This window comes from Mustela erminea, chromosome 16 (genome assembly GCF_009829155.1).
Source record: "Mustela erminea isolate mMusErm1 chromosome 16, mMusErm1.Pri, whole genome shotgun sequence".
Lineage (NCBI taxonomy): Eukaryota > Metazoa > Chordata > Mammalia > Carnivora > Mustelidae > Mustela > Mustela erminea.
The window spans coordinates 46,511,946-46,539,310 of NC_045629.1; the positions used below are offsets into that span (position 1 = coordinate 46,511,946).

A 27,365-nucleotide genomic window follows, 5' to 3' on the forward strand; every position below is an offset into this window, starting at 1 on the left:
CCAGCAGTCAGCCTGTTCAGATTTTGTTTCATCATGATTCAGTCATGGTAGGTTGTAGGCTTCTAGGAATTTATCCATTTTCTATAGGTTTTCCAGTTTGTTGGCATATAATTTTTCATAGCAGTCTCTTATGATCCTATTTCTGTGGCATCAGTTGTAACATTTCCTCCTCATTTCTGATTTTGAGTTTCTTTTTCCCCTGGTAATTACGTCTAGCTAAAGTCTGGTCAAGTTTGTTTTCAAAGAACCAGCTCTTAGTTTCATTGGTCTTCTTTATTGTCTTTTTCCATTTCTGTTTCATTTATTTCTGCTCCAATATTTGTTATTTTCTTCCTACATTATGATAGATGTTCTGCAGGATGTTTTAAAGATACGTTGGCTGTGAAATAAAGATTGCCATCAAACCTGTCATTAATACCAATTTCTCTGGGACCCACTCTAAATATATCTAATTAAGTATTAAAGTATTAAACATGAGTTCTGCACTGTGATGTGTATTATGTTTCACTAAATGTACAACATACTTTGTTAACTTTGAATCTTTGTCATAAAGGAAGAGGCCACATTTTTCTCTTTTCACCTTGTCCCCTTTGGGGCAGATACATTATTGTCCATAAAAGGATGCTATAAAAGTAATGGGACGCCTGGGTGGCTCCGTCGTTAAGAAGTATCTGCCTTCGGCTCTGGCCAGGATCCCAGGGTCCTGAGGACGAGCCCTGCATTGGACTCCCTGCTCAGTGGAGAGTCTGTTTCTCCCTCTCTCTTCTGCCTGCTTCTCTGCCTACTTGCGCGCTCTCTCTGTGTGTCAAAAAAATAAGTAAAATATTTAAAAGAAAGGGGTGCCTGGGTGGCTTAGTGGGTTAAAGCCTCTGCCTTTGGCTCAGGTCTTGATCCCAGGGTCCTGGGATTGAGCCCTGCATTGGGTTCTCTGCTCTGCAGGGAGCCTGCTTCCTCCTCTCCGTCTGCCTGCCTCTCTGCCTACTTATGATCTCTGTCAAATAAGTAGTCTTTAATAAAAAAAAAAGGATGCTAGTAGACATAATACGTGAGCTCTAGCAGCACAGTTTACTACTTTTTACTTCTCTCCCAGATACCTTGGCTCTTTAGTAGAGTTTCTGGAGCTTTAAGAAGAGTTCTTAAAAAGCTGTAAACTGGTTAAGCTATTTTTACTTGAAGAAAAACAAAAATTAAGTGAAAAATCACACTTCTTTAGTTGCTTTTAACAACACGCTAAAGGTTTAGAGTTGCCTGTTGGCAGTTGCAGCTTCCAAGGGAGAATTATTTCCTGGGAAAATGTGAGCGCCAAAAGATGCTTAAAAGAAATATACTTTTTTATTAGTAAAAATAAGTTTGAGCTCTTTCTTTTATTAAGCTTGAGCTGCTAAAATTACATAGCACTAAATTAGTATTGAATGATTTGAGTAGTTAAATAACTTTTTATGAAGACCATCTGTTGAGTCCAGCTTCATAGAAGAGATAATATTCAGGGCTAAAAATATCAGGTCACCAATCTGAGTCAGTATGTCTTCTGACTGGGCTTAAAGAGAAGGGTTTGCTTCTTGATAGACCTCTTTTGAGACCTCGCTTTGTATTACCCCAATCTTGATCTAGCACTGCTAGTCTAGGCGGTTTTTTTTTTTTTTTTTTTTCTTCCCTTTTAAGGTATCATTGGATTTCCTGATATTTGTCTCTTTGGTGTAACCTTTGTATTTGTTACGGTGTAGCTAGTATTTTGTAACAGAGATTTCAGATGCAGTATTTAGGCAGGATTGAAGTTGCTCATGTAACATTCCAGGGTTGGGTAGGCTTTTTGTTCTATGAGGTCACTCACAGATCTCTTCTGCTGGGGCACCTGTGCCATCCCAAATTCATGGATTCCTTCTCTGGTTCTGAGGAGGCTACGTCTTTTAGCTTTGTCTGCATGGCTGGAAACAGCTCACCAGTACTGTGTTTTCTGACCTGCTGGAAGGGACAAAGGACACCTGGAGGACAAGCAACTTGGTTTTTTTTAAGGATGTGAAATGGAAATGGCACACATTGCTTTCACTTACATACCAGTCGTCCAGAGTAAGACCTGTGACCTAACTGCAGTGGAGGCTGGGAGATGTTACATGCGCTGGGCATTTATGTATCCGGATAAGCCTATGACTGTGAAAGAAGGGAGAGCAGATTCAGGGGATATCTACTAGTCTGATGTGCCCCCGAAGGGTGGCCTAATTTTTAAGATCCTGTTGCCCAGTGGGCAAACCTGTCCTGCCTGCAGGATGCTTTCTTTAATTTCCAGTCTACAGAGCGGTACTGGTTGGTTCTCAGTACTTCAGCGTTCCTCTCCAAATTGGGAGTTAATAATACTAAAATAATCATAAATTGTTACTAAAAAGTACCACAGAACACTTTTAAACAGGTCATAAAAGTAGTTATAACTATGGAAAAAACTAAGTATACAAATGCAAATGCATTTTTCCCAAGATGTGCTGCACTAACGGGTTTTTAATGGGCTGCATAAGAATTTTTTAAAAAGACAAAATGAAGGCCACACAAACAGCATTTTCAGTGTGAAACTGCATATGGTCATCTATATCAGACATAAAAGGCAGCTAGCTTATAGATTAGAAAACTGTTCATTGTGCTTCTGGGTTAAGGAGTTCCCATCTTGGAAGAAAATAATTGCAGGAAATTTAAGCCTAGAAGTTAACGCTAATACTTAACCCAGTTTCTTCCCGCCTTCCCTCCCTCCTTGCTTCTCCCTTGTCCGTTAACAGATTTTTTTTTTTTTTTTAAACTGTGTGTTAGGAAGTGTGCCGAGTTCAGTGGTGATTCAGCATAAACCCAGTCCTTGCCAACATCCAATCTGTGGTCTAGTGGAGGAAATAAGTATTAATCAGAATTAATAGAAATAGTAATCATACAAGTGAATATTGGCATGAAAGGGTGACGAAGATGGTAGAGAAGAACGTGTGGCCTTGTGATAAGGCGTGTTGGAGGGTTTGGGGACGGGAGTGGAAGAGAGTTGGAGAGCCTGATGATGGTCTCGGTCTTTAGCTGCAGTAGTCAGTCCGCTGATCGTCATGGTGCTAACATACCCAGATTTAGTCCCGTCGTTTTCTGTTTCCCTTTCCTTTGCTGCCATCCTTCATGTGGACAGCATTGTTGCTTACCCATTTTTCCTGTCTGCTCTTGGAAGTTACACTCTGTTTCTGTGATTTTGGTTGTTCCCTCAGGAAATGTTGACATGTTTAATTGTCTGAAGTTAATAATATTGTCACCTTTCTTTTGAATAAGTTCTTCAACTCCGGTCGTGTGTGTGTGTGTGTGTGTGTGTGTGTGTGTGTGTATGTGTGTGTCTTATTTATCTATTTATTTAAAGAGATTATTTATTTATTTATTTATTCGACAGAGATCACAAGTAGGCAGAGAAGCAGGCAGAGAGACGGGGGGGGGGGGGAGCAGGTTCCCTGCTGAGCAGAGAGCCTGATGCGGGGCTCAATTTCAGGACCCTGGGATCGTGACCTGAGCTGAAAAAGCTTTAACCCACTGAGCCACCCAGGTGCCCCTTGATACTTTTTTTTAAACTAAAAGTAGCAATATCAGATATTGACATCTCCTTCAAGAATGTTCCATTGCCTAGATTCATAGTAAAGAATATTTAAGACATACACTTTAATAAATGCTTCTTTCCATATATAAACAGTTCAGCATTATGGTTATAAAACATGTCTAAGAGATGGTTAGACTGTATCATTGCAGGTGATTTTAATTTGACAGTAAAGACTTTAAGAGGTTAGCTACCAGGTTATACTTAAGTAGCTTGTTTTCTAGAATTCCAGGCTGTGTTTCAACTATAGAAGTATATGTTTTTTGTCTCTCAATTTTTTTAAAGATCTGTTTATGTATTGGGGCGGGTTGGGGGGTAAAGGGAGAGAGAGAGAGAGAGAGTCTGAGTCCTTAATAGACTCTGCACTGAGTGCGGAGCCCAACACAGCTCCATATCAGGACCCATGACCTGAGCTGAAACCAAGAGCAGGATGCTCAAGCCTCCGAGCCACCCTCCGAGCCACCCTCCGAGCGCCCTTGTCTTTAATTTCTTACATTTGTTTTTGCTTGGGGATGTTTTGAATATATTGCTATTTCGTTAGAAGATTTTAACTATAAAGTACAATATAACAACCCTGTTATTGAATTGGATGCAAAATTTATAGTCTAGTGGGTGTCTATTACAGACTCTGCACTTTGATTAGCGAAGACCTTGTGTTTATGCGTTTCCCTCTCTCATGAATCGCTGCAGGAATCAAGTGTCCTTGTATATATTAAAACTAAACAGGGAGTAAAGAATATAATCACTTCAAACAGTCTTTCAAAGCATATTTTATGGTAATCCAGGTTGTTGGAATAGGATGGTTACAGATAAGGACTAACAGATCTAATGAATAGAGCCAGTCAACACAGAGACTGTTGTTTGCTGTACAAAAAATTAATTAGCCATTTTGCACTTTATATCTTGTCTTTTCCAAATGCTAGTCTTCTGACCCTTTATTTATTTTTTTTAAGATTTTATTTATTTATTTGACAGAGATCACAAGTATGCAGAGCAGCAGGAAGAGAGAGTGGGGGAAGCAGGCTCCCCACTGACCAGAGAGCCTGATTCGGGGCTTGATCCCAACACCCTGAGATCAGGACCTGAGCCAAAGGCAGAGGCTTAACCCACTGAGCCACCCAGGCACCCCCTCCTGACCCTTTAGTATGTGATACTTTTTCTTATTTCTTTTTTTTTTTTTTTAAAGATTTTATTTATTAATTTGACAGAAAGAAATCACAAGTAGACGGAGAGGCAGCCAGAGAGAGAGAGAGAGGGAAGCAGGCTCTCTGCTGAGCAGAGAGCCCGATGCGGGACTCGATCCCAGGACTCTGAGATCATGACCTGAGCCGAAGGCAGCGGCTTAACCCACTGAGCCACCCAGGCGCCCCTTTTTCTTATTTCTTTTCAAGATTTTTTACTTTTAAGTAATGGTCTGCACCCAGTGTGGGCCTCTGATTTACAGCCTTGAGATCGAGAGTCCCGTGCTCCACTGAATGAGCTAGCCAGGCAACCTTGTGATATTTTGTCTTATGCAGAGTTTAGGTCTCCATAGCCTGTTCCAAAACAGGCTCCGGGCGAGGTCAGTCTCTTCATATTCAGAGATTCAGAATGTTCTTCAAGATGTAAAAGGGAGCATGCTTGTTCTCTTCAACCACATCCTCCACTTCAAGTCTCCTGGAAGCTCTTTGGACAGTATTTCTCTCTCTGGCCTCTTCTGGGGGACCAAACTTTGCCTTCTTCCAATGTCCAGCTACTCATAGATCACATGGGCCCTGTATTCTGAGAGCATCAAATGGCGCCTCAAGCCTGAGAGTGATGTTCAGAACACAACCAAGTCCATTTAGAGAAATGGGCATGCTTCTGCTGGGGTGCTAGAGCGGTTTCCTTTTGCTTGCTCTTACCGGCTTGAGGGTGTATAGCGGGAACACTCCCTTGGAAAGAATTCTGAGCATGCGCCAGGGGATTGGTTGGCCCATTCCTGCAGCTGGAGTCTGTGAACTGGGTGTGGTGGTTACTAGATAAAGCCTGAGGTGGCATTCATCATCAAAGATCAATGACTGAGCCTCAGCTGAGAACTCCGACCTTGTATGGGGTTTCCTCTGCTGGCCGAGCACACTCATTTGTGGAATGGAATAATAATAGTCGCACTTCATAGGGCAGCAAGACTGCTTCAGTGACAGAAGTTGGTATGTGTGGTGGTGGTGGTTTCTTGAGGAAGACATGTTCCAAATGATGGCACCGTGGGCTACAAGGTGAATCAGGAGGAGCTCCTTGAATTGGGGGGAAACATTTAAAAAATTTACCTATTAAAATGTGGCTCTAATACAAGGTACAACTTCTGTTTTACTGCTTAACTTTTTCCCCTAACTGAATGTAACCCGGAGACAGCCCTTTAGTTTATTATAGCTTCAGCAGCGTAAAGCATCAGCTGTAATTATCATTCAGTTCAGAGGACTGACAAGAGTGGCGTGTTTTTATGTCCTAGGACTGTCTCTTGATACTCAGTTCTTAGTCATTTAGTCTGATACCCTAAAATTATTTGTGCTGTAATCTTTTGTCTCTCAAGATTTCCAGAAGTCTGTTACATTCTGGTGTTAATAATGTCATCTCCCTGTGAAGTCTTTAGCTTCTCCCTGAGCCAGTATAGCAGAATTCCTTTTCTCTGTGAAGGAAACATCCAGTTTATTTGACTGTCGCCCCCACTAGACCGTAAGCTACCTTGTGTTGGCCATATGTATGTGATGCTTAGCAAAGTGCTTGGCCTCTATTTCTTGCCTAATAGATCATTTCTGAACAACTGAATGAATTATTTAATGAATGGTACTGCATTCTGCATTTTACTTGGCTGTTGATGTGTTTACCCCACCAAACTACTCATCTTTGGGGGCAAGGACCACGTGTATAGCCCACTCTCAGACAGAGCACTGGGGACATAGGTGAATTGATTTAGTCCATTTCTTAGGGAAATAGGATTTCACCAAAAATCCAGAATGTATTTACCACAGTTGATGGAATTGAAATAGTAAGTGTCAGAAACTTATTTCAGTATCAGAAAAGGACCATATAGATGGTGTGACTGAACATGAAAGCATGTGTGGATCAGAGTTCTAAAATTAGATTTAAAGGTACTTCAAATACAAAGTTCAAACCTTCATTTTGTTTTAATTTGTTGATGTTGGACCCAAGTGAAAGGCACATCTGCCATTATTATCTTTTTAAAATTATTATTATTTTTTAAAGGGGGTGAGGGGCAGGAGAGAGAGTCTTAAGCAGGCTCCATACCTAGCACTGAGTCCTGGGTGGAGCTCAGTCTTACAAACCTGAGATCATGACCTGAGCCAAAATCAAGAGTCAGACTAAGCTACCTCAGTTTAACTGACTGAGCCACCCAGGTACCCCTGCCATTATTAGCTTTAAATTTTTTTCAAATATTGGAGTATAAAAATTACCCAGCTGGGGCGCTTGGCTGGCTCAGCTGGTGGATGGAGCATGCTAGTCCTGATCTTGGGGTCATGATGAGTTTGAGCCTCACTTTGGGCATTGGGATTACTTTAAAAAAAAAAATTTTTTTTTTTAAATTTGCCAATTATCTGAAAACATCTGAATATAATCTATATTTTTTATTTTTAACTATTTTTACTGTATTGCACACATTCAGAAAATGCACCAAATACAAACAACTTGGTTATTGCTAAAAGGTTATGTAAGTCTGACTCTTCTCTTAAAGGTCACCCTAGAGATGACAACATAAACCCTTGACTTTTTTTTTTTTAAAGATTTTATTTTTTGGGGTGCCTGGGTGGCTCAGTGGGTTAAGCCGCTGCCTTTGGCTCAGGTCATGATCTCAGGGTCCTGGGATCGAGTCCCACATCAGGCTCTCTGCTCAGCAGAGAGCCTGCTTCCTCCTCTCTCTCTCTGCCTGCCTCTCTGCCTACTTGTGATCTCTCTCTGTCAAATAAAAAAAAAAAAAAAGATTTTTTTTTTTTACTTGACATATCACAAGTAGGCAGGGAGGCAGGCGTTGGGGGGGGGTGGGAGCAGGCTCCTCTTTGAGCAGAGAGCCCGTTGCGGGGCTTGATCCCAGGACCCTGGGATCATGATCTGAACCGAAGGCAGAGGCTTAACCCAAGGAGCCACCCAGGTGCCCAACCCTTGACTTTTTAAAATCTCCCATTTACTGGTATTTTCATCCACTTCCTGGGCAATACAAGGATTTAAGATCGGTTCGGTTCGGATTACTGGCTCTTGATTTATATGCTGTTATCTATTTTCAATCTGTTACTGTTTTGCACCTGTAAGTCATTGTTACTGTGTTATCAATGTTCACAATTGAGAATATAATTACCATTTCTGTTATTATTCTTTCTTTGTACATCTTCATTCTTTTTTTTTTTTTTTAAAGTTTTATTTATTTATTTGACAGAGATCACAAGTAGACAGAGAGGCAGGCAGAGAGAGAGAGGGGGAAGCAGACTCCCCGCCGAGCAGAGAGCCCGAAGGGGGACTCGATCCCAGGACCCTGAGATCATGACCTGAGCCAAAGGCAGTGGCTTAACCCACTGAGCCACCCAGGTGCCCCCATCTTCATCCTTTTCTCTGACATCATTTTTCTTATGCCAAACCATCATTTTTCTTATCCCTTCAGTGCTTTTGCCGCTAAACTTTTGGTAACACATTCCCTCAGTTTTGTCCAAAAGGATAACTCATTCATTTTCTTGCATTTTGTCTAATGGGCTAAATTCGTCGGCTGTGTTGATTTGGCTACTGCAGTTTTTAATTCTAGAGCCTCTTCTTCTTCTTCTTTTTTTTTTTTTAATTAAAGATTGTTTTTACTTATTTGACAGACAAGATCACAAGTAGGCAGAGAGGCAGGCAGGCAGAGAGAGGGAAGCAGGCTCCCCGCTGAGCAGAGAGCCTGCAGCCCTCGATCCCAGGACCCTGACTGAGACCATGACCTGAGCCGGAGGCAGAGGCTTTAACCCACTGAGTCACCCAGGCGCCCCTAGAGCCTCTTTATTTTCAAATCTATCCTATCCTTTTTTTTTTCAATGCTCCTAGTTCCCTTCCAAAATTCTCCTTGTATTTTTTCTTTATCTCCTCGATTTTCATAAACATACCCACTTTAAAGGGCATGCTCAGTAACTTCAGTGTCAAGAGTAGCTATGTTTCTCTTGTCTGTTCTTTTTGCTGATTCTTGTTCTGAGAGTCTTGTCTTTTCCTGTCTGCTGTATTCTGATTCTTTCTGCACCAGGATTTTAATAGTTTTTTTTTTTTTTTTAAAGATTTTATTTATTTATTTGACAGACAGAGATCACAAGTAGGCAGAGAGGCAGGCAGAGAGAGAGAGAAGCAGCCTCTTTGCTGAGCATAGAGCCGGACGCGGGGCTCGATCCCAGGACCCTGAGATCATGACCCGAGCCGAAGGCAGAGGCCCCAACCCACTGAGCCACCCAGGTTTAATAGTTTAATAGTTTTTTAATAGGGGTCTAGCACCTGAGGAGTGGCTTAATCCAGTTTGAAGACTCAGATGATGCCTGGGGTATTTCTGCCTCTGCTGGATCTTGGACCAGTAATCTTCACTGCCTCATTAGCTCTCATGCCTTCTCACAGGCCTCCTCACAGACGTGGGTATTTTCATCCAGATTTCCTAGTTGTCCTCAGAGAAATTGGTTTGTATTACTTACTTTGCATTGTCAGAAGTGGCAGTTCCCTTAATTACTATTACTTTATGTTTACTCTGACATTTCTCTCCTGAAATATCTATTTCCAAGATTTGACCTGAATGCCTGGCCAAATTTACTTGTTAGTCTTCTTCTTCTTCTTTTTTTTTTTTTTAAAAGATTTTATTTATTTATTTGACAGACAGAGATCACAAGTAGGCAGAGAGGCAGGCAGAGAGAGAGAGAGAGAAAGAGGGAAGCAGGCTTCCTGCGGAGCAGAGAGCCCGATGAGGGCTCCATCCCAGGACCCTGAGATCATGACCCGAGCCGAAGGCAGCAGCCCAAACCACTGAGCCACCCAGGCGCCCCTACTTGTTGGTCTTCTAATAATAATAATGTTTTATAACATTTTATATTAAAAATATTTTTGAAGTTTTAAATAATCATTCCTAACTCTAAAAGCAGTTTATGTTCATGTTAGGCACTCTGGAAAATGCCCAAAAAAGGTACAATGGTAATTAAAGGTACAAGTTCTCTGCAAACCTAGTACCTGGTTTATATATAAAATTGTATGTTTAGTGTTGTTAGTCTATGATTTATATATGTGAGCATATCACATATAAATCATTGAATTGAAATAATAACTTTTAAAAAAAGATTTTATTTATTTATTTGACAGAAATCACAAGTAGGCAGAGAGGAGGCAGACAGAGAGGAAGGGAAGCAGGTTCCCTACTGAGCAGAGAGCCTGACTCGGGGCTCCATCCCAGGACTCTGAGATCATGACCCGAGCTGAAGGCAGAGGCTTAAACCACTGAGCCACCCAGGTGCCCCAAATCATATAACATTTTTATATTTTAGTTTTCATTTAACATACTATGAACATTTTTTATTGTTAACACTTAGAAATACGATTTTTAATGCTTAGGATTTTATTATTTGGTAGCAGTATTATTAAGCCATTCTCCTACTTTCGTTTCATGTTTTCATTATAGATAAGTATATAGTCATTTTTGGACAGCACTTTCTGTGTGAATTTCTGGTGGTTGTGTAATTATTATCTCAGTGGGTTTGAGTGTTACTAAGGTTCTCTTATTGAGGCTTTTAAAAAATGAGCTGATAATTACATGGAACATTTTCAGTTGTTTAAATGAAAGCTGTAGATATCACTGTTCCTTTATTTTTTATTTTTATTTTTTTTTAAAGATTTTATTTATTTGACAGAGATCTCAAGTAGGCTGAGAGGCAGGCAGAGCGAGAAGGGGAAGCAGGCTCCCTGCTGAGTAGAGATCCCTGCACGGGGGCTTGATCCTGGATCTCAGGACCCTGAGGTCATGACCTGAGTCTAAGGCAGAGGCTTAACCCACTGAGCCACCCAGGCACCCCTCACTGTTCCTTTAGATGTGATATATGCTTTAAGGTTAAAGCATTTTTGATGCCTGGAGAATATACAAGGGCCTAACCATTTAAGTAATTGGACAGAAGTTGAATTTATTTACATATGGAAGTAATCATTGTCAAGAACAAGGAAAAAATATGGGACACCATGGGAACACTTTGTAAATAGAATGGGAACAGTTTGTACACGACCTACCAAAACAGACTAAGGAAGTCCAAGTGTAAGTGAGCATTAGCTAAACAAGATCATAAATATGCCTGCTCTTTGTTCTACATTTACATTGGCGGTGGTAGTTATATAATCTGGTCCTGGCAAGTCCTGGCGTGGTCTTGGTTCTCGTTTGGGGTGATATTTCATTGTTTTTTTTTGTTTGTTTGTTTTTGCTTTTTTTAAAGATTTTACTTATTTATTGTAGGCAGGGAGAGAGAGAGAGAGAGAGGGAGGAGGAAGCAGGCTCCCTGCTGAGCAGAGAGCCTGATGGAGGGCTCGATCCCAGGATCCTGGGATCATGACCTGAGCTGAAGGCAGAGGCTTTAACCCACTGAGCCACCCAGGCGCCCCAGCACACATTTTTCTAATGAAAGTTTGATTCTGTGATGAGAAGAGCATAGTGGTGACTAGTCTTCTGTGATTGGTAATGCCCTTATCATCACATCTTTGTTTTATCAATATCCCCTCACTCTGGACTATTTTGTGAAGAACTAGGGCAGCTGGAAGGACCGTCGGCCCCAGGACTGTGGTCTGTGGCTCCTGATGGCTTGTGGTACAGAGGAGATGACAGTGAGCAGAGCACCTGGGGCACAGCCGGGGACAGTAACCGGGGCCTACTGTGGAGCAAGAAGAACATTGAACGAACCAGTGGCCAGAGCTCTACTGTCAGGAGAGTTGGGAGGTGTGCAGACTGAGCAGGGGAGAGCAGGAATGTCACCAAGGCTGGGCATCAGGTGGTCAGAGCAAAACTGAGGGCAGGCCTGGGCACCAGAGGTGGGCTAAAAACAAGTGGAAAACATGATTCTTTGGATATCCTGGAAGTATTTTTCCGCACAGTGTGTCTAAAATCCGCCTCCCCTTCATCTCTCTGTGATCTCCCTTGTATCTGATAATAAGGTATATTGCATTGGCCAGCCTTGAAATCCCGTTTTGTTGGCATCCCGTCATCTTCGCATTAGTCGTTCACGGTGGCTCTGCCTCCACTTGGAAAGGCCTCGGCGTTCCAACTGTGGCTCTCCCTCACTTGGACCTGAGATGAGGTCACTTAAGCTCTGAAAGTTAACCTGTGTGACCACAGTCGTGAGAATTGGAGGGAAGTGGAGAAACTCCTTGTGACCCCTCAGCCCACTGCCGGTGCAGTGCTCTGCAGCTCCCGGCCCGCCTCCTGCTTCGCCTCCCCACCTCTTCTGGCTCGGTCTTCCCAACCACAGGACTCTGATCGAGGCTCATTCCAGCTCACAGAGCTTCGTGGCATCTTCATTAACGATGAGCAGGAAGCCCCAGGCACCTGTCCTGCTCTTGAGGACTCTCTACTGTCTGGCCTCAGTCTGCATTTCTTTCCTTTATTTCTTCTTCTTCTTCTTTTTTTTTTAAAAGATTGATTTGTTTCAGAGAGACAGAGAGCTAGCGAGCGTAAGTAGGGGGAGGGCCAGAGGGAGAGGGAGACAAACAGACTCCCTTGAGCAGGAAGTCTGATGCAGCGCTTGATCCCCTGACCTGAGCTGAAACCAAGAGTCCCCTACTCAACCAGTGGAGCTACCCAGGTGTCCCCCATCCCCACCCCCACCTCCACCCTCTGCCTGCACTTCTGTTCTCATGCCCTTACACTTAACTTTGTGTGCTGTGTCCAGCCGCATCGAGCTGCTTTGCCACATTCCATACAGGCCCCTATACAAGCGTCCCTACGCAGACTTGAAGGTGCTCTTCCCCACACCGCTGTGGTTCCAAAATCTCGCTGTCTTTCCAGCCACTGTCCACGTGCTCCCATCTCTGCTTCACCTCCCTGGGCCCCTGGTCGTAGCCTTAGGCTTCAGTAATTCCTTTCTCTGAGCTTCCATTCGTCTTCGTCTGGACTCTTGGCACGCTTACTGCTGTATGTTTTGTGGTATTGGGGCACATGACTTACAACCTCTCGTATTCTGAGTCCTGGTGAATTCTTCCCGAGCGCTTAGCACAGTGCCCATCTGTTGCAGTCGGTGTTGTCGTAAGTCAGCCGGGCATGGGGATGGTAACACGCTGACGAAGGGCTGACAGATGCTTTCTCCACTGAGTATTCTTAGCTCTGTTGGCGAACACGAGTTGACCATGTATGCCTGAGCTTTTTCTGGGCTCTCAGTTTGTTGCATTGGTCCATGTGTCCGTTTTATGCTAGGGCTACGCTGTTTTGAGGACTGTAAATTTGTAATAAAATACGAAATCAGGAAAAAAGACAAAGAGTCGATGGGTGCTTTGGAACTAAAAGGACAGGAAAAAGCAGCAGCGTCGCACTGGCCTCGATTGGCGGACAGCTCGAGTTCCCAGCCAGCCACAAGCCTTTTTGTGGTTGCTGTTGAGCTGGGAAGAGGCAATCCAGCTGACTTGAGTGGCCGTTATATGCCAGTCACCCTTCTAGATGTTTTACTTGATTCACTCATTTGAACCTCAGTCAGATTGCATTCTTCCCTTTCTTAATTAACTCTTCATTGGTTCCTTGTTAACACTTAGAATCAAGTCCTGGCTGTATCAGTAGCTCTGCAGCCCTAAACGTGTCCTGCCTTTCCTTAACAGGATGCCGGTGCCCTGCCTTCTCACTCTACCCCTCCCTAAGGCTTTGCCTACGAATCCCAGGTCGGTCTGTCTTTTCTTTCAGACCTTAAAACCCACCCGTTAAGGTAGCTGTGAATTTGCTGTTTTTGTATGGTGCCTTTTTCAAAAACACATTCTTAGGTTGTTTTATCTGGTTTTATTTCCATCCATAATCTTTGGACTGTCTTTTGCAGAGACAAGCGTACAGAGGGAATGAAATGCCAAGAACACTGGACAGGGTGTATAAAAGCTCACTTTGCCAAATACGACATGCCAGTTGTGAGAGTACTCATGCCTTCCTTTAAGCTTTAGTTGTGTTCTGAAAAGCTTTCTTCAAGTAGTTCAGCTAACCACAACTCCCTTTAAGACGGGCTAGGAAGTTTCTTGGATCTCCGAAGGGAAACCAGAAACTTACAGTTCTAATAACCACAGTGGAGAGGGAGATTGGTGGATAGCAGTAGGATGGACACTGACTCGTCACTATCTACCCTTTTCTGCCTTAAAAATTTTTTTTGACCACATGCTTGTATTTATTTATTTATTTATTTATTTATTTTTTAAAAGATTTATTTATTTATTTATTTATTTGAGAGAGAGACAGTGAGAGAGAACATGAGCGAGGAGAAGGTCAGAGAGAGAAACAGACTCCCCGTGGAGCTGGGAGCCCGATGCGGGACTCGATCCCGGGACTCCGGGATCATGACCTGAGCCGAAGGCAGTCGTCCAACCAACTGAGCCACCCAGGCGTCCCATATTTTTATTAGCTTTATATATATGTATGTACATAGAGATACATGTATATATGTATGAGTTTTACATACATATAATGTATGTATGTATACTCTGTGACATTGCTATTCATTCTCATTATTTTAATTTTTTTTCAAAAAGCAGTCAGACCATATGAGACAGTTTGGAAAAAAGAGAAGAAAAATAATTATTCCAAATCTTACAATAATTCTAAAACAACCACTTGGTATTGCCACTGAAAAATGAATTCTGGGGCACCTGAGTGGCCCAGTTGGTCGAGCATCTGAGTCTTGATTTTGGCTTAGGTCATGATCTCGGTCTCCTGGGGTCAAGCCCCATGTTGGGCTCAGTCCCCAGCACAGTCTGCTCTTCCCTAGCCCCCTCCTCCATTCCATCCTGCTCTCCCTCTCCAATGAATGAATGAATGAATGAATGAACCGTTTGTGGGGGGAAGAAAAATTCTGGAGTAGAACAAATTCTGTTTCATAGAACAAACAACCTGACACTTCCTTTGAACCATTTCTGTAAATAGGTATACCAAATACAGATTTTATGGTAGGATATGCCTTTATTTACTGTTGTTAGTAAATGAATTTCCTCCATAATCTTCATGGTTATTCATTTTCTCCTCCCCATTTTGAGAAGAGTAAAACTCCCAGTCTCATCTCAGGCCTCACCTACGCTATCCCCACAACTGCCCCCCAGCCCCGCCACAGCTGGTACACCTGCCCACAGCGGGCACACGTGCGCAGCATGCAGTAAGGGCAGTTAGGAAGAACAAAGGAAACAGAAATGCAGAGTAGAAGAGCCAGAATTTCCCAGTTGGTCGGATGTGGGGATAAGGAAGATGTTACGTAAGCCCGAAGATGTTACGTAAGCCCAAAGATGACCAGGCTTCAAGTATAAACAGGAGGCTAAGAGATTGGGTTTGGGAATTAAAAATTCCTGGATTCAGATCCCATTTCTGCAGATCATTACTGGTCTGATCTTTGGTAATGATCTTTACCCCCCAAGACTCAGTTTTCTCGTCTATAACATGGGGATAATTTAGTGCCGAGTTCACTAGGTCTTTGGATGGCTTAAGAGAGAGACTCCAAGTACAGCACTTAGCGTAGTGCCCAAGTGTGTTCCACTTTTAATTATTAATGGTGATGGTATTTTTTTTTTTTTTTTAAGATAGAGAACATAAAAAGAGGAGCAGAGTTGGGAGATGGTGAGGGAAGGTGATTTCGGTTCAGACTATCTAAGTTTGAAGTACCCGAGGGACGTGTGTATTCTGCGGTGTCGGAAGGCAGAGCCTTGGGCCTGGGGTGCAAAGGGGCTCACCTGTGCTGCAGTGGGGGGGTTGGATCCTGGCTCTGCTGCTGTGGTTTTGTACCATTCTCTGACTCTTGTGTCCTCGCTGGTCTCAAAACTCACATTGTCTGACGCTGTGGAAATGTTGGATCACCTGGAAAGACTTGTGGTTGCTTATCAGAGCGCACTTGGCTAACTGGAGTCTGTGTGTTTCCCACCTTCTTGGGCGTCAGGACTGCTATGTGTGTCCAGATGGGCTGCTCACCTACTCTAGGGTTTCCACCCCCAGGTGGCAGGAGCGGAAATCTGCCTGCTGGCCACAACCAAGCCTGCCCTTCCCTGGCTGCCTGGATGTCCTTGGGCACCCTGAGGGTGCTGGTGGGGGTGGGTGTCGTAGGGTTGGGTGGGAGGACCCTCTGCTGATGATAAGTTCCATGTGGTCAGTTTAAGTTCTTATGATAGGGACCATTTCCTGGGGTGCTTATTTCTCTCCCTGCAGGTCATCAACGCTGTGGTGCTGCTGGTTCTGCTGAGCGCCCTGGCGGACCCGGACCAGTACCACTTCTCAAGTTCTGAGCTGGGAGGCGACTTTGAGTTCATGGATGATGCCAGTAAGTACATCAGATAGCAGCTGTCGTCGCTCTTCTTCGGGTATTTTTCAAGGGCGGGGAATCCTGCCGCCAGGTCTTCCTGTTAAATTACAAATATTGATTTGTGGGCCCATTTGAACTGATACTTCCCTTTCTTTCCATCATTACAAATCAGATCAACAGATACTTTCGTGCTGCTTGTGCTCTGCTGCTGTTCTAAGTGCAGGAGTCTAAGTAGATGTCTCTTCTTTTCCTTTTTTTTCTTTTATTAAATTTTAAAAACTTTTTTATAAACATAAAATGTATTTTTAACCCCAGGAGTACAGGTCTGTGAATCGCCAGGTTTACACACTTCACAGCACTCACCATAGCACATACCCTCCCCAATGTCCATAACCCCAACCACCCTCCCCTGACCCCCCCCCACCTTACATTAACTTTCTTTGTTTAAAGAAAGTTAATTTTTTAAATTATTGCTTTGTTGTTTTTTACCCTGGGCCTTTTTAGCCTTTTAAAAAAATTTTTAATTTTTTAAAAAAGATTTTATTTATATATTTGATAGAGATCACAATCAGGCAGAGAGGCAGGCAGAGGAGAGGAGGAAGCAGGCTCCCTGCTGCATAGAGAGCCCAATGCGGGGCTAGATCCCAGGACCCCGGGATCATGACCTGGGCTGAAGGCACAAGCTTCAACCCACTGAGCCACCCAGGTGCCCCATAGCCTTTTTTTTTTTTTTAATAAGATTTTATTTATTTGTCATCTACACAGCGAGAGAGGGAACACAAGCAGGGGAATTGAGAGAAGGAGAAACAGGCTTCGCCTGGAGCAGGGAGCCCAACATGATACTTGGTCCCAGGACCCTGGGATCATGACCTTAGATGAAGGCAGGTGCTTAATGACTGAGCCACTCAGGTGCCCCCACCTTTTGGCCTTTTTAAGAGGATGGGGAGTAAATGGCAGGAAGCAGGGTCATAAGGATCATGCATATCTATCTCATTGTGTCTTCTCTTATGTTTCTGTATTTACCTTTTTTCTAGGAGATGATCATTCTCTGTTCCAGAAGCTCTGTTGCTCATTATTTGGTGGACTTGGGCCTTTTTCCAATAAGTAGAAACATACACAGGAATGTGGATGTGTGATAGACCAGGAGGAGGCTGGTCTCCTCCAGCTTTAAGGTCATAGACACCTGAACATTTTATAATTACAGTCATGCTGTGTCCACACTGCCTGAAAGGGGCAGTGTTATGCATAATCCCAAACAAAAGATCATGCGAATGTAATTGTCATTGGCTTTGGAGAACTGTAAATGCATTTTAAGAAAAATGTTGGGGCAAAATGAGTAAGGTGGGGAGACAGTGACTCGAGATGCAGGTTTGGGATAGACTGGGAACATTCAGAAGACTGAGGCTTGTGGATTCTGTTCCCAGGGTGAGAACATCGCTGTTCAGTGGCTTTTAGTAATTCAGCGGTTATGCATTGATGTGTGTTTTATGCAGATCCCTTTCATTGCTGAGAGGAGGATGCATTTAGGAGACTGGTGCATGAGTATAGAGGCCTGGAGACTAGTTCGGGGGTGTTTCCCTGTGATCCAGGCTGCGCTGAGGATGGGGAAGAGGGTGGGTTTTGGAGGTAGGATTGATAGACCTTGTTAGTGTGAGTGAGGAAGGGAGGGAGGAATCAGATGATCCTTGCTTTCAAGCTTGAATAAAAGACTGATCACTAGGGGGAAGAGAGTCTGGGTTCGGGAGATGAGTGCTTATCTAGGGGAGGGAACTTGGCTTTGCTTTGAGTAACTCAGAGAGGTGGTTAGGAATCTGTGCTCTGAAGCAGAAGACCTTAGTTTGAATCCTGACTGTGTCATATATTAAATGTGTTAACATGGGGCTAGTCAGTTACCTTTGTGTGCCTTCCATTGAATGCCCCACTGAGAGATAGGGGTGATCATAGTATCTGCCTCGTGGGATTGTCGTGGTGACAATTCCAGTGCATTGGATGTTTCTCTCATATGTCGTATATTTAAAAGAAATGAATGAAGAGTTTGTAATTACTGTTAGGACTCTATCAGTCATTTAAGTCACATGTTAAATCAGTTAGTACATGAAAAAAAACAAAACACATAGAATGGGGTCTGGCCCATAGTAAATGCCAGTATCTTTTGCCATTCTTACTTAGGTATGTTGCAGCTAAAACACGAGCTGCAGAGAGATTAAAAAGGTGGTTGGGTATGTGACTCTGTAAGCAGAACCCAGACGTCTGGGCTGTAAATTGAGGACATCAGCCTAGAAATGGGATTTATGTTAAGGACATAGTGAAGGGGAAAAGGAAAGGGGTACCAGATTGAGCCTGGAGGAGTCCCATCGGTAGAGGCCAGAACAGGAGCCTGAGAGCAAACTGGTAATGAAATAAACAGAAAACCAGGAGATGCTTTTCTTTTCTCTTCTCTATTTTTTTTCCTTCTCTCCTCTCCTCTCCTCTCTCCTCTTTTCCTTTTGTTTCATTGAAGATTTCTTTATTTTAGATTTTAGAAAGAGGGAAAAGGGAGAGCATGAATGGGGGAGGGAGGAGCGCAGAGGGAAAGGAACAAGCAGACTCTGCGCTGAGCATGGAGCTCGACGTGGGGCTCAGTCTCATGGCCCTGAGATCATGACCTGAGCCAAAACCAAGCCTGCTGAGCCACCCAGGCGCCCCCAGGAGACGCCTTCTGTCACCTTCTGCCACCCTAGCTTTGTGATCTGTACTAAATCGTCAGGACATTACATTCTCCTGGGGTGTGGGACCTTGTCAGACTGAGACGGGACTTCTGCTAGAACATCGCTCCTTCTCATGATTTTGAATAACCCATGGATTCTTCCAAAAAGGATAATGAGTCCATTAATACTAAATTAATATCTCTGCCTTCCTTCCCCTGAGCTAAAAGACGATGTAAGCTGTAGACATAATGTTTGGTTGACATTTAAAAACAAACTGTCTTTAGCTGTTTCCAGTAGCGGGTTTCCATTTCTAAAGTAATTGAGGTTAGAAAAAAGTTTTAAATGATACAGCTATAGTGTTCTCTGAATCATATAGTAACACTATATGCCTTGATCTAATTGCAAGAGATTAAGCTGGGTAATGAGTCTCTGACAGTATAGGCTTAATTTAGCTGGCTTAAATGACTTGCTAGTACTTAAGAGTTTAAAATAGTAGTTGTTCTCTAATGTCCTGGATATTAATTCCAGTGCATTGGATGTTTCTCTCATATGTCGTATATTTAAAAGAAATGAATGAAGAGTTTGTAATTACTGTTAGGACTCTATCAGTCATTTAAGTCACATGTTATAAAAAGGTACAGAAGAGTGGATAGCAACTTGAGTCTTTTTTTAACTTCTTTGCTTACATTCCTTTTCATATGGTTAGATCCCCCCCCCCCTTTTTTTAAACAGGACATTTTATTTTATTTCTTTTTCTTTTCTTTCTTTCTTTTTTTTTTTTTTTTAAGAATTTATTTATTTGGCAGAGACAACAGCGAGAGAGGGAACACCAGCAGCGGGGTGAGAGAGGGAGAAGAAGCAGGCTTTCCATGGAGCAGGAAGCCCGACTCGGGGCTCGATCCCTGGACCCTGGGATCATGCATGACTTGAGCCAAAGACAGACAGATGCTCAATGACTGAGCCACCCAGGCGCCCCTGGATCTCCTTTTTTAAACAGAACAATATTTATTTGAGAGAGAGAGAACATGTGCATGTGTGCAAGAGAGAGAGCAGGAGCAAGGGAAAAGGGAGAAGGAGAAGCAGACTTCTTCCTGAGACTCCCCGGGATCATGACCTGAAGCCAAAGGCTAATGCTTGACTGACTGAGCCACCCAGGTGCCATGCTCTGCCCCCCTAACTTTAATGTGAAGCTTGAACTCAGAACCTTGAAGTCAAGACCTGAGCTGAGATCAAGAGTCAGATGCCTAATCCACTAAGCCACCTAGGTGCCCCATCTCCTTTTTAAAACAAATTTTTTAGGTCAGAGTTCATTGTGTTTGACAAGCCTTTCTATATTTAACTCACACATGGATAGAATTAAATAATTCTTGAAATGGGTACAAGCAATTGCTTTAAATAGCAATTTTAAGTTGCTGTCTTTTTTGGAGTGGTGGTGGCGATCTGCAGATTTTATCCAGGACAGAGCGGGAATGTGTTCTCACTTTTTCCCATATGGTATTTTCCTAAAATGATCTGGTAGAGTAAGATTTATTGTTTACATCAAAACGAGGCATATGGGAGAATCCTCTGGGATAAAGAAAGAAAGTAGGATTTCTTCTTTTAAAAAAAAAATTTTTGGCTCTTTAACATTTGTATTTTTATATATGTTATATGATGTAAAAATATTAGTGATAATACATATTTATAATTTATAAATAAATATTTTTATGTCCCCCCCCCCAAGTTGACTACACTAAGAAAGAATGAGGAATTGTCATAGGTTGGAGGAAACTAAAGAGACAAAACTAAATGTAGTACGAGATCCTGGCTTGGATTCTGCAACAGAAAAAGGACAATAAAAGGGAGACATGATAAGTTCACACAATTTTTGTAGTTTAATTAAGAGTACTATAAAAGTGTTAATTTCCTGTTTTTTTTTTTTTCATTTTTTAAATTTTTAAGATCTTTATTTATTTATTTGATAGAGATCACAAGTAGGCAGAGAATCAGGCAGAGGAAAGGGGAAAACAGGCTCCCAGTGAACAGAGAGCCCAACGTGGGACTTGATCCCAGGACCCCAAGATCTGAGCCACCTGGGCGCCCCAAGCATCTGACTCTTGGTTTTGGTTCAGGTCACGATCTCAAGGTTGTGAGATTGACCCCTGAGTTGGGCCCCCCACTGGGTGTTCAGTCCGCTTGGGATTCTCTGTCTCCTCCTCCCGCTGTCTATATCCCCTGCAACACGTGCATGCCTCTTTCTCTCTCTTTCATTAATTAATGAAAATCTAAGAAATAGGGGGAAAAAAAAAAGAATGATTGGCTAGGGCTTTCCATACGGCTCTTTTTAAAAAAAATTTTTAAAGATTTTATTTATTTGGCAGAGATCACAAGTAGGCAGAGGGGCAAGCAGAGAGAGAGGGGAAAGCAGGCTCCCCACTGAGCAGGGAGCCCAATGTGGGGCTCGATCCCAGGACCCTGGGATCATGACCTGAGCCAAAGGCAGAGGCTTTAACCCACTGAGCCACCCAGGTGCCACTCCATATGGCTCTTGACATCACAGAGTAGAGCTTTCCTTGCTCTGTCATTTGGAGAGGATCCCAGGCTGCCTGCCTGCTGTCTGTTCACATACCCCCATGGCCTGACAGTCAGTCTGCACAGCTTGTCCACTGTGCATGAGGATCCCCGCAGTCTTGAGGAAGTAGACATACCCATGTTGCAGCAGCTGGGGAAATAGAGCCATAGGAACCTTCCTGGCCCTTCACTTTCATTATCCATCATCCACCCTCCACCCTCCCATCTGTGTATTTACCTTTTAAATCACGTGGCTCAAAAGGTTGCATATTCTATACGTTGACCACATCTTGCTTCTTTTTTTTTTTAAATAAAGATAATCCAATGAACATTGTCAAGGGAGATTTTTTTTTTTAACTAAGATGTAGATGTACGAAGACCACTAGGGATAATGAAGTGACGTGGATAATCAAAGCCACAGAGACTGTCCTAGACCTGAAGGAGTGGTGGGAGGCTGTGGTTACTGGATCTGGGAATGAGGGACTCTTACAGGGTTAACCTCTTATTTAGGACAAGTGGCCGCACCCTCTCCTTGCCTCTGCTCTCCTGTCTGGACTGCTGACTGGAATCCAGTCAGGCCAGAGGGCACCGGAGGCTGCTGATAACCCATGCAGGTCTGCTTTTCTGGGCCAGAGAACTGGATGGTGAAAGGCCAGTGAAGACATCTGAGAACAATCATTCACTCACTTACCTGGGTGTTCACGTAATCCGACTGTTTGGCTTGGTGCGCATTTTCCCACTTCACCTACAGGAGCAAGGAACTTTGCTAATGGGGTATCTGGGTGGTTCAGCTTCGGCTCAGTTCATGATCTCAGTGTCCTGGGATTGAGCCCTGCATTGGACTCCCAGGTTGTCAGGAAGCCTGCTTCTCCCTCTCCCACTCACCCTGCTTGTATTCCTTCTCTCTCTCTGTCTCTGTCTCAATAAAATCTCACAACCCCCTCCCACCCCAAAACTTTGCTAAGTGTCTTTTTTAAAGTTACGTACGTTAAACCAGGGCGCCTGGGTGGTTCAGTCAGTTAAGTGTCTTCCTTCTGCTCAGGTCATGATCTCCGGGTCCTGGGATCAAATGCCACATGGGGGTTCTCTGCTCAGTGGGGAGCCTGCCTCTCCCTCTGCCTCTGCCTGCAGCTCCCCCTACTCATGCACACACTCTCTCTGTCCAATAAATAAGTAAAATCTTTAAAAATATATAAAATTAGAGTCTGTTCCTCTTTTTAAAAAAAGGTTTATTGGAAAGAGAGAGGGGGAGAGAGCGAGAGCCCGAGCGCGAGCGGGCAGGGGAGGGGCAGAGGGAGAGAAAGAATCCTGAAGCAGATTTCCTGGCTGAACTTGGCGGAGCCAGAGCCAGTGCCCGTGCTGGCTTGATTGCACAGCCCTGAGATCATGACCTGAGCTGAAAGCATGATGAGTTGAGTGCTTAACAAACTGAGCTGCCCCAGGGGCTCCCCCTGCAGATTCCTTTGATTGGTTTGAGGTTCCAGGTTGGACAGGGAGTGCGCAGGAACCAGAAGTATTCGCTCAAGCATCCTGTGCTCTTCCTTCTGTGTTCTTTCCCCCCTGCAGCTTCTTCGATCATGAATTTTGTTACTGGTGTTTGAGTTCCAATGTGTTTGAAATCAGGATGTGATCTACCATGTAGCATGGGTTTAGTGTGAGGATCTTGTTTTTTCTTCACATCTTTGTTTTGGAAAAATTCAAACCTTTCAGAAAAGTTTGATGTACAATGAATATCTACCTTGCTGTTTTCATTAGTAATAATTTGGAGTTTTTATTTTTTATAGAATTACCTCTTAAATAGTGACTAGGTATGAAACAGTATTTTTTTTTTTTTTCAGTTCATTTGAGAGAGTGAGTGCCAGCAGGGGGGAGGGTTAGAGGGAGAGGGAGAAGCAGACTCCCCACTGAGCAGGGAACCCTGATGTGGGCTCAGGGGCTGGATCCCCAGACCCTGCGATCATGACCTGAGCCAAAGACAGATGCTTAACTGACTGAGCCACCCAGGTTTCCGAGTATAAAGCAGTATTTACGGAATACCAAATAATTTGTGTACCCACCACTCATTTTAAGAAGTTGAATTTTTACCTTACTTTCGAAAGAGTCCAGTGGGTCCCTTTCTGATGCAGATGCTTTCCTCTGATCTCAGAGGTAGCCATTTACTGAACTGTTGACCATCTCTTTGCCTTTCTTCATAGATGTATACATATATTTGTATCACTGATTGATCTACTGTTTATTTTCATGCTGAATCATAGGCTGGATTCACCTAGTCTGCCTCCTGAGACTCTCTTTTTCAGTTTTATTGTGTTGATGAGAAAGGTACTCAGACACTTGTTAAAGATGGTAAGGACAACTTTAGTCAAGAGGGGTTGTGCAGTAGGGGAAGGAGGTCAAGCTCAACTCCACCTCCAGCAAGGATGATAGCCATGGGGCAGCTGGGGGTGGGTGGATAGAAATTGACTGAGTAGAAACAGCAAGGCTGGAGAGTTTGTTGCTAGACAGCTCAATAGGATTCTTGCTGAAGGCAAACCAGAGTGGCACGTTGAGGAATTTGATCAGATACCAGGATGATCCGATACCAAGGAGAAGGGTTATCAGTGAGCTGGGTCAGCAGGTTATTGCTCAAACTAGACGGGATGGGCCATGGGCAGGGCCCCAGGTGTTTGGAGGAGAGAGTTGTCGTTACGTGTCTCCATTTATCTGGGGAGTCCTTTCTGCTTCCAGCACCGTGCTGCAAGGAAGTCTGGAAAGTGCAGATTGTAGGTTTCTAGCCTCTGCAGAATAGGCAGACCCACTAGAAGGTGGGAGTGAATGCTCAGTGCCAGTTCCCCACTGCAGACATGCTGTAGCATACGGTGAGCCTGATCTGTCCTCCTTTTTCAGAAATCTTCTAACTATTCTTTCTTGTTTTTTCTCCTATGCTTTAGCATCACCTTGTCCAGTTCTTGGGCAGTTCTGTTGCATATTTGTTAATTACAGATGTTAAACTTACTGATTAACTAGGGAGAAGTGACACCTTACATGTGGTATTTTGTCTAGTTACACGTTTTTTAAAAAATGGCATTTTTGAGGGGTGCCTGGATGGCCGTGAGCCGAAGGCAGATGCTTATGATCCCAGGAACTCCGCATCGGGTTCCCAGGTTGACAGGGAGCCTGCTTCTCCCTCTACCACTCTCCCTGCTTGTGTTCTTTCTCTCGCTGTCTTGCTTTCTTGTCAAATGAGTAAAATCCTTAAAGAAAAAAAAAAATGGCATTATTGAGGTAATAATTTATATACCCTAAACTTAAACCATTTAAAATGTACAATTCAATGAGTTTCAGTGAATTTACAGAGATATATGTAACACTTTTAAAATATCTGATTACAGGGGCGCCTGGGTGGCTCAGTCGTTAAGCGTCTGCCTTTGGCTCAGGTCATGATCCCAGGGTGTTAGGCTTGAGCCCTGCATCAAGCTCCCTGCTCAGCGGAGAGCCTGCTTCTCCCTCTCTGACCCCCCTGCTTGTGTGCCCTCTTTCACTGTGTGTCTCTCTCTGTCAAATAAATAAAATCTCAAAAAAAAAATCTGATTACAGGGGCACCTGGGTGGCTCAGTTGATTAGTATCTGACTCTCTGATTTTTAGCTCAGGTCATGATCTCAGGGTTGTGAGATGGAGCCCTGTGTTGGGCTCCACACTGGATGTGGAGCCTGCTTAAGATTCTCTCTCTCCCTTTGCCCCACTCCTGCCCAGGCTTACATGCTGTCTAAAAATAAGTTAGTAAATAAAATGTCTGGTTACAACTTAAAACTTACTAGTTAATACAGATCATCTTCAGTGTCCCATGAGTAATGTTTCTAAAACTTTTCCTATATGTATGGATTGTACATGTTTTTATTTTTTTATTAGTTTTTTAAAATTTTAATTCCAGTATTTAACACACAGTGTTACAATAGTGTCAGGGGTACAGTACAGTATTTCAGCACCTCCATACAATACCCCGTGCTCATTACAAGTGTCTTCCTTAATCCCCGGCACCTGTTTAAGCCATTCACTCATCCTCTTCTCCTCGTAACCATCAGTTTGTTCACTACAGTTCAGGGACTCTGTTTCTGGGTTTGTCTCTCTCTCTCTCTCTCTCTGTTTTCCTATGCTCATTTGTTTTGTTTCTTAACTTACACATGTGGATGAAGTCATATGGTATTTTTCTTTCGGTAACTGACTTATTTCACTTAACATTATACTTCTGGCTCCATCCATGTTGTTGTAAACAGGCAAGATATTACTCTTTCTCGTTGAGTAATACTCCATTGTATATATGCCAAATTGTCTTTATCCGTTCATCAGTTGACAGACACTTGGCTGCTTCCGCAATTTGGCTATTGTAGGTAATGTAGGTAATCATAGGGGTGCATCTATCCCTATGATTTCTTTTTTTTGTGCTCTTGAGGTAAACAGCCAGTAGTGCCATTACTGGATCTCAGGGAGTTCTGTTTTTAACTTTGAAGAACCTCCATACAGGTTTCCTCAGTGGCTGCACCAGTTTGCATCCCCACCGGCAGTGCATGAGGGTTTCCTCACCAACACTTGTTGGTCCATATGTTGTTGATTTTAGCTATTCTGACTGGTGTGAGGTGGTATCTCACTTTGGCTTTTTTTTTTTTTTTTGAGGCAGGCAGAGGCAGAGGGAGAAGCAGGCTCCCTGCCGAGCAAGGAGCCCGATGTGGGACTCGATCCCAGGACCCTGGGATCATGACCTGAGCTGAAGGCAGCTGCTTAACCAACTGAGCCACCCAGGCGTCCCCTCACTTTGGTTTTGATTGCATTTCCCTGATGATGAGTGACATTGAGCATCTTTTCATGTGTCTGTTGGCCATCTCGATGTCTTTGGGGAAATGTCTGTTCATGTTGTTGCCCATATTTTAATTGGATTATTTGTTTTTTGGATGTTTAAGTTAAGTTTGATAAGTTCCTTTTTTTAGATACTAATTCTTTATTGAACATGTGATTTGCAGATACCTTCTCCCGTTTTTAGTTTTGTTATTGTTGCACTGTGCAGAAACTTTTATTTTGACATAGTCCCAGTAGTTTATCTTTTGCTTCCCTTGCCTCAGGAGATGTATCTAGAAAAGCATTGCTACAGCCGATGACAGAGAAATTACTGCCGGTGTTCTCCTCAAGGATTTTAATGGTTTCAGGTCTCACATTTAGCCCCTGATCCATTTTGAGGTTATCTTTGCGTATGGTGTCAGAATTCCTTACATTCCTTTGCATGTAGCTGTCCAGTGTTCCCAACACCGTTTGTTGAAGAGACTGTCTTTTTTCCATTAGATATTATTTTCTGCTTTGTTGAAAATTAATTGGCCATATAATTGTGGGTTTATTTCTGTGTTTTCTGTTCTGTTCTATTGATCTATGGGTCTGTGGTTGTGCCAGTACTATATTATGTAGTATAATTTGAAGACTGGAATGGTGATGCCTCCAGCTTTGTTTTTCTTCTTCAAGATTGCTTTGGCTATTTGGGCTCTTTTGTGGTTCCATATAAATTTTTTTCCTAGGTCTGTGAAAAATTTTGTAGTTTAATAGGGATTCCATTAAATCCATAGATGATTCATATTTTTTCATTAAATGTCTTTAAAATTTTAAAAATAAAGTTCTTTCGCTTTCTTCACCGTGTGGTCTAGACACATGTATCTTGGTTCTCTGGTGAACATAATGACACCAAAAAAATGTAAATGATGTTTATTAGTTTTTCTTTCTCATTCTTTTTTTTTTTTTAAGATTTCATTTTTAAGTAAACTATATAGCCAATGTGGGGCTCAGTCTTACATCCCCGAGATCAAGAGTCCCTTGCTCCACTGACTGAGTCAGCCAGGTGCCCTGGTTCTATTTTTCAATAGAGACTTAATTATGTCAGTATATATCTCAGTATAAGAGCTGGCAAGAGCTAATTTCCTTATCTTAGAGGAGGAAGGGGGAATGGGGAGTGACTGCTGAGGGTATGGGGGATTTTTTTGGGAGAGTGAAAATAATCTGGAATTAGTGGTAATGAGCTGTGCAGCTTTGTGATTATACCAAAAACTCACTGAACTATATAGATG

General features: G+C 43.0%; 1 protein-coding gene across 1 annotated transcript in view; it reads left to right on the forward strand.

The window, feature by feature from the left end:
* LAPTM4B (lysosomal protein transmembrane 4 beta) overlaps nucleotides 1–27,365 on the forward strand; it is a 75,027-nt gene that overhangs the window by 11,045 nt on the left and 36,617 nt on the right. Inside the window, exon 2 of the mRNA XM_032316118.1 lies at nucleotides 15,957–16,068. Within this exon, the coding sequence (XP_032172009.1) occupies nucleotides 15,957–16,068 (112 nt within the window). The remainder of the gene's footprint in view (nucleotides 1–15,956; nucleotides 16,069–27,365) is intronic.